Genomic DNA, 7,134 nt, shown 5'->3' with positions numbered 1-7,134 from the left:
TTTGAATGGATTCTCTCAATTGTAATTGTATTTCTTGGAATATTCCATGATAGTCATTTGTTCCTACACTTATTGAGTACTTGAAGCTATATTAGTAGTGGGAATATTTTTTTCTTCAACTACAACATATTTCATATTAACATTAATTAATCGACCTTTATTATACCTTACCTTAATTAATATATTCATATAAACATGAAATGGGTTATGAAAAATCACTAAACAAAATGTGTATATCCATACCATCTCATCCTACAACTTTCACTCCTTATCCTAAATATTTATGATGAAAATTAAATAAAAAACTAAAAAAAATAACTTCTCGATATAAATATAACACTTATTATGCTTCTTCAACAATGATGCCAAAATGTTAGTCTAATTTATTTGAGTAAATTAGGACATAAATCTTATCAACGTGGGATTCCATAAACATAGAAGGACACAATCATATGTCAAGAGTTAGCCTTAAATTCACCTTAATATCACTCAAGGTAAAAGAATGAAATTACTTGTAACAAATTCTAAATGAAATCCAAAGTTATGGATATCATTAATCAGGTAAAATAGCAATTTGAAAATGAAGTTTAAAATAATATAAAATGGAAATGTCAATATTGACGAAGTTGCTACATTGGAAATAATGAAAATTCTAAATTGCAAAGAAAAAGAATATTCTAGCATATGAATTCAATAGAAAAGGAATTAATCTTCTTCAGTCTAGGATACAAACGTTTACATAGGTAGACAATTAGGTTGTGGGATTTTATTCCTTGAGAAGAAATTTTAGTCACACGTGCCTGAATGAAAATATTCTAAATCAATTGAATAAAACAACTAACTCAAGTATAATAGGTTGATCAAGTATACATTAGGGTCCCTAACTATAGAAAATCCCATTGTGGTTTCTTTATCTTATTCCTTCATGTGGATTAAAGACTTAGAAAAATACTCCATTGACTCCTCAATGTTTTACTCAATCAAGCAAGGTTAAACTTGTTTTCAAAACAATTTATATTATTCAAAGGAAAATAGTGTTGCATATGAACAATGAGAAATTTCTACATATATATAGTAGGGAATCTAAAAGAAATTAAAGAGTTGATTAACAACAAATGAGAGGTAAAAAAACCATAATATTCACTTGGATTAAATGGTAAATAATTAAAAAATTGGGGCCCTCTAATCCTCAGCATTCAACCTAAAATCTCTAATGATTGAAGAAATAAATTCAACTATGCTACGTACATTAATTAAAACAAGGAAAGAAGAGTGAATTTTAATAAAAAGTTAAGCTCTAAATGGAAATATCTCACATTTGTCTCATGCCCTTTAAATAATAAAAATAGGAAACAAAATTTTTGATAATATTCACCCAGCTAGTTGATCTCCTAATTTAATAGTCATCTAGATCTAATTTTACCTCAACAACGGTAAAAAATTGTGCCCAAATTGCAATTGTGGTTATTTGTAACAATTTGTTTCCTAAATATGAGCTTTTCCATGTTGATTGGTTATGTTGATAGGGTGTTTACTGGACCCTACAGTTGTAATTTTTTTGATACAAGAGGATATGATCCATCATGGGAAACTTGGGAGAAAAAACCCATATATTTATTTTCACCTAGATCATCTACATATGTCTAAATGAAGGAGAAATTGCTAGAACCCATTATTTCTCGTGAAGTCTCGTAAAAATGTTGTTTCATTGTATAAAAATCATTAAAAATAAAGAACTAAAATGAACTGATAAAATTACCTTTTTAATGGTTTTATTGGTCAAAATGGTGAAAATTTGTGACAAAAGTGATAGATAGTAGGTTTATTATGATTGAAATAGGTTTATTAATATGACTATTTTTTTATCAAAAACAAGGAGTAAGAAATATGTCGTAAATATAGTTGAGTACTCCCTCTTATATACCATTCATCCCAGACATAACATATGATAAACCACTACACAATATCCATCTATATCTAATGCAACTAATCCAATATTATGCTATGAGAAGAGAGGTTATAGCACATACCTTTTCTTTTATGATTTTCTTCATGTCATTCAGTTGATGCTGCTAGAGATATCCAACGTTCTAGTTACTAATACTTGCTTCATAAAAGCAAGGAGACAAATAAACCAGTCTCAACAATTTCAAGCAAATATAAATGTTGATTATAATCAAATCTAACATAATATACATAAGATAAAAGAGATATACCAATTATTTTCATGTAAAGCTAAATACTTATGATGGAGTTTGGAATCATGTAGATATTTATTGATATGAAGAGAAAATTACAACAACTATGTAAATGTATCTTAAGTCTTGGTCGAATCCTCTTTTAGATCCTTTCACCAACTCTCCCTTGGCACTCATAAAAGAATAAAAAGTTCAATAGATCAAACTAAATAGTCTATAATCAATATAGTATCATGAGTTTGAAAATGATTCTTACTCCCTTAATCATTAAGAAACTTCCTTAAATATATTCATGAAGGAGGCTAAAGGATGGATCTATATATTTATAACATTGGAAACCTAAGGGTATTGCATGTCCCAAGTTTATTCGTGTGAGATAGGTAACTCATCTATAACTAAAATCCTAAAAAATAAATGGATCTAAAAGGCTCTCAAGGTAGTTACAAATTGCAAGTGGTGTAACATATGACTCATCAATCCTTGCAAGTGATGAGGACGAGATTCTGGGGCAAACCAAAATCCCTTTTCCCAATAAAATCATTCTTCAGGCCTGTGGGTTATGGGCCCACAAAGCCTATCTGAAACTTCTTGCAGTGTGAATTGCCTTATGGGCCAATGAGTCATTCATCTTTTCAAAAACTGTGCTTTGTTCTTGGAACACTGAAAGCCCTAGCCATAACAAACCAGGTGACGTTCTCATCATTCTTCATCCACATACGAGCTTTCTCATACATTTCCCTGCCGGAAATTTCCAAATGCCGAGAGTTCAAATTCTCGTTATGGGTAGATTCTCCTTCCTTCTTGAGGTTTTCCCTACGCAGGCATTTGCCGGAGAGCAAAGGATGAAGATCCTCATAATAAGGGTTATCGTTCCTATCTTTCAAACCCTCCCTAACATCTTTAAAACCCGCCATTAATTTCTCCCATTTGTCTCTACACTGCTGGGCGTCCCTGAAAAATTGTTCTTTTCGCAGACTCTCAGCTATTTCATCCCAGAGTTCCGTCTTTCTTCCGCTGTGAGAAAACCTGGGTTCAAATTCTGTTCGAAGCTTTATAAGCTTGAGGGTTTCGACCCTGGTCCAGTTCTTGGACCGCTTCTTCCTCAGAGTTTTCCCTTTTGGACTGGTGATCATAAGCATGACCATCCTCGTCTGCAACGGCCTGCTGCACCATGACGATATCTGCACCCTCAAATTCTCCGGTAGACGATTCACCTTCTTCGTCTTCGCTTGGCGACATGCTCTCCCACGGCTCTGTCTCATCCTTTACATTCCTCTATCCTTTTATTCAACTCCAAGTTCCTCTTCCAGCTTACGCCAAATGCTCGCAGTCGTAGTGGTCGTTAAGTCCGCAGTCTGCAGAATTTCCTTCAGGCACCCTGCGATTTCTTGCTCAGAAACCATCTTGGTTTTAGTGTTTTATCAAGCTATCAAAACCACTGGAAATGAATTCTTCTCTTTCAGTGCCTCTGCGAGTGAATCACGCGGCTCCCATCGGTCATGGCTCCAGAAAATAAAACAAAAACGCTGGCAAACAATTCAGGGAAAAACATACACAGACACAAGTTCACATAAAACACATTTTTATTATGTACAAACTCATATTACAATTTTAAGGCATCTCAGTCTTAATCAAGATTTCTCCAACAACTACGTTTTGCCCTCTCTTACACACAAAGGGTTTTTTTTCTTTTTTCTTCCCTTCTTGATTCCCTAATGAATTCTTAAATTCTTGTTATACATACATTCAATTTTAACTTAATTTTTAACTGAAATTAGTTCATTAACCGAATCTTGTTCAAAGTTGGCCTGGTTGTCCATGTGGTTGTCCACCTGTCTTCTTTCTCTAATTTTTTTTCCACTGAGGTGTCCAGATGCTCCTGCATCAGCGAGTGTTGTAAACAATTATTTATTGCACCTTGCTAGTAGAGTAGGGCACTAATGTCTTTTAGTACAAGTAAAAATTGAGGAACCAATGGGAGAAAAGTAATTTCTTAGCATAGTCTACATAGTAGCTTCTTTTTAGGCTTGGTGGTGGCAAATATGGATATAACATAATCATAGGGTTATCTAATAGAATGGATGTTGTAAGGATAAATAATCACATGTCTAAAGGAATAAATATAAGAATAAGTGTGAATTTGTAGATATGAGTAAGAGAGATCAACCAAGAAATTTTAATCCACCTGTAGGATGATGACAGTACACAATTTTCCCTTGAAGGGAAACATTCCTATAAGTCATATGATGGAATTAAATAATCTTTTGCAAATTCATACATTTTAAAAAGTTAGAATATGAACTTTCATGTGTTAATTTGAATCTATTTTCTCAATGCAAGACTAACTTGATGAGGCAAAAGTGCATGGGAACTAACATAAACACCTTGAGAGGTGTTGATCATTTTTCCTGTCAATGATAAGTGTCAACCTCTTAGGGAATTATCAATATTCTCTCTTATTTTTTAAGAAGGTGGTACCCCTCTTTCAATATTTGGAAGATTTTTATTATGAACGTAAAACAATAAAATGGGTGAGTCCTAAACAACAAACCCTATAAAATATTCCAACGAATCTATCATATCATAGATTTGGTATTTTATCACGATGGAAATGAATATGAAAAAAACATAACTTTTATGTAGTGGGCTCTACCTTCATTAAGTGTTTTTCCTTCCTCTTTAATATCTTGTGAATCTAGAATCAATAATAACTTTGCAAGATGAAATAAAAATAAAAATATGGATAGGGCTTCAAAGAAATTTAAATGAAAACATATGTTAAAATCAATCAAGTTTGTAAATATTCAATTGCACAAGAATCCAATGATACATCACCATACAGACCCATGTCTACAACATGAATCTTGATTATTTGTAGGAAATATTAACAATAATATCCCAATGTGACAAGTTTAACATTGTCTAAAAATTGAAACAACCTACTAATTGAGAAATTAGTATACTATAATGAAACTAAATTTTCTTTTACAAGTAGGGATATCAATTCCTCATGCCATCTAGGTGATATATTAGACATAATAAAGATGTAGTCACACCAAAGTTATAAAGAAAATAACTATTAAATATTGATAAGTATCAAAACACTTATTAATAATATATCTTATATTATTATGATTAAAAAATCATTAAAAATAACTAAACTACAATATTATTTTAAATTATTTTTAGTATTAATTATAAAAAGAATATAAGTCAAACACATTTCCAATTTAAAAAAACATATAATAAATTTTTTAATTCACTCACCTCTATTTTATCATGACTCATTTCATAGTCAGTACTTTATCTCATTACCATTAAAAATATTTTATCTCACTACTACTAAAAATATTTCATAGATATTAAAATTATAATATTCCAAATAGATACTCTAATAATTACTTAACATTTTTCTTTTAAAAAAGATTGATAATATATTTTTTATTTTAATTCAGAAATTCTATTTAAAATTTGAAAAGTATAAACTTAAAAATAAGTTACAAATTATTGGTTATTAACTGTGTAGTCTTATCCTACACTACAAACTAAAGAGAGAGACTACCTCGACAATCCATATATTCTATAATCCAAATATATAAACTTAACAAGATAGGCTGCGAAGCAGCAAGTCCCTGCCGGCAGTTAAAACAGAACTTTAACAACAAAACTGTCAGATCTGATTCTGTGGTTGTCGTGTGATCAATGTGCAATTTCAGGTAACTAAATTGTTCTTGCATTGCTTGTGTCCTTTTATAACAATATTTCAGCTTTTGCGTTATTGTCGGTGTGAAAAGATTACTGCAAAACCAAGAAAATGCAATAGTTGCACTTTCCCGTCTACAGGAAGGCGAAAGTTACATTGCCCTTGTATCTTTTTGCAGGCAGAACCTGAGACAGATGAAGTATTTGCGCAGATCACTTTATTGCCAGAGGGAGATGTACGTCCTTATTTCAGTTTCTGGAATGTTATCCTACTAATGTGCAGGATTTACTGATGAGAAGTGTAGATGTTCTGACCTTTGGTTCGATATTGCAGCAAAATGAGTCATCTCATGACTCGGGGGCAGCTCCTCCTCAGCCTCGTAAGAGCAATGTTCATTCATTTTGCAAAACTCTTACTGCTTCTGATACTAGCACTCATGGAGGATTTTCTGTTTTACGAAGGCATGCTGATGAATGTCTTCCACCTCTGGTTCGTGTTGAGATAGATACTATTGCTGAATGTACATTTTGAAGTGAGTCCTTGTACTCATCTGCCACTGTTTGTGCGGAGGAAATGACCTTCTTTCAGTGTTGGTCTGCAGGACATGAGTCAGCAACCTCCTTCGCAAGAGCTGGTAGCCAGAGATTTGCATGGAATGGAATGGCGATTCCGCCATATATTTAGAGGTGCATATTACATCGCTTTAGTTCATTGTCAGTCATCTAGTTGGAAATTTATTGGACAAAAGTGTATACTTGATCTAAACTTGTCAGTATTATGTTGCAGGCCAACCACGGAGGCATTTGCTAACCACTGGGTGGAGCGTTTTTGTCAGCTCAGCCTATCTTGTTTATATTGAGAATTTAGTTAAGGTTTCATGACCTTTTTTTATAAAACTTCTAATCTCCTTTAGTAACATTTTCAAAATTTAAAATATTTGACAAATGTTACCCATTTCCTTGTATCTTAGTTAAGGGAGTTGACATGTCAATATGCTTAATTGATTTAAGCTGGAGTGCACGAGAGGAGTAGTGCAATCATAACATTGGGTTGTTGCGATAAGTTCAATTTAATTTATTATAGACTTTTTTTTAGTTTATTAAAAAATTAAATATATAAATCTATTTAACGTGGTCAAGATAATATTAAATAACAAATTTATTTTTAATTTTTACTAATTGAAAAATAGTACATAAGAAGATACAAATAGCATAAAACATGATTACGAAGTTC

At 32.1% G+C, this 7,134-nt stretch overlaps 1 protein-coding gene across 1 annotated transcript; it reads left to right on the top strand.

The window, feature by feature from the left end:
- The first annotated feature begins 3,697 nt into the window (after window positions 1–3,697).
- On the top strand, window positions 3,698–6,782 carry LOC149189250 (auxin response factor 1-like). Its single transcript, XM_089410165.1, has 5 exons — window positions 3,698–3,727; window positions 5,993–6,136; window positions 6,235–6,390; window positions 6,503–6,587; window positions 6,688–6,782. The coding sequence occupies exons 1-5, from the start codon at window positions 3,698–3,700 to the stop codon at window positions 6,780–6,782; spliced, it is 510 nt and encodes a 169-aa protein (XP_089266291.1).
- Window positions 6,783–7,134: the final 352 nt, after the last annotated feature.

This window comes from Pinus tabuliformis, chromosome 3_1, assembly GCF_031772625.1.
Source record: "Pinus tabuliformis cultivar Carrire ecotype Pingquan chromosome 3_1, CPIR1, whole genome shotgun sequence".
NCBI classification, from domain to species: domain Eukaryota; kingdom Viridiplantae; phylum Streptophyta; class Pinopsida; order Pinales; family Pinaceae; genus Pinus; species Pinus tabuliformis.
This window is presented reverse-complemented; position numbering and strand designations above follow the sequence as displayed.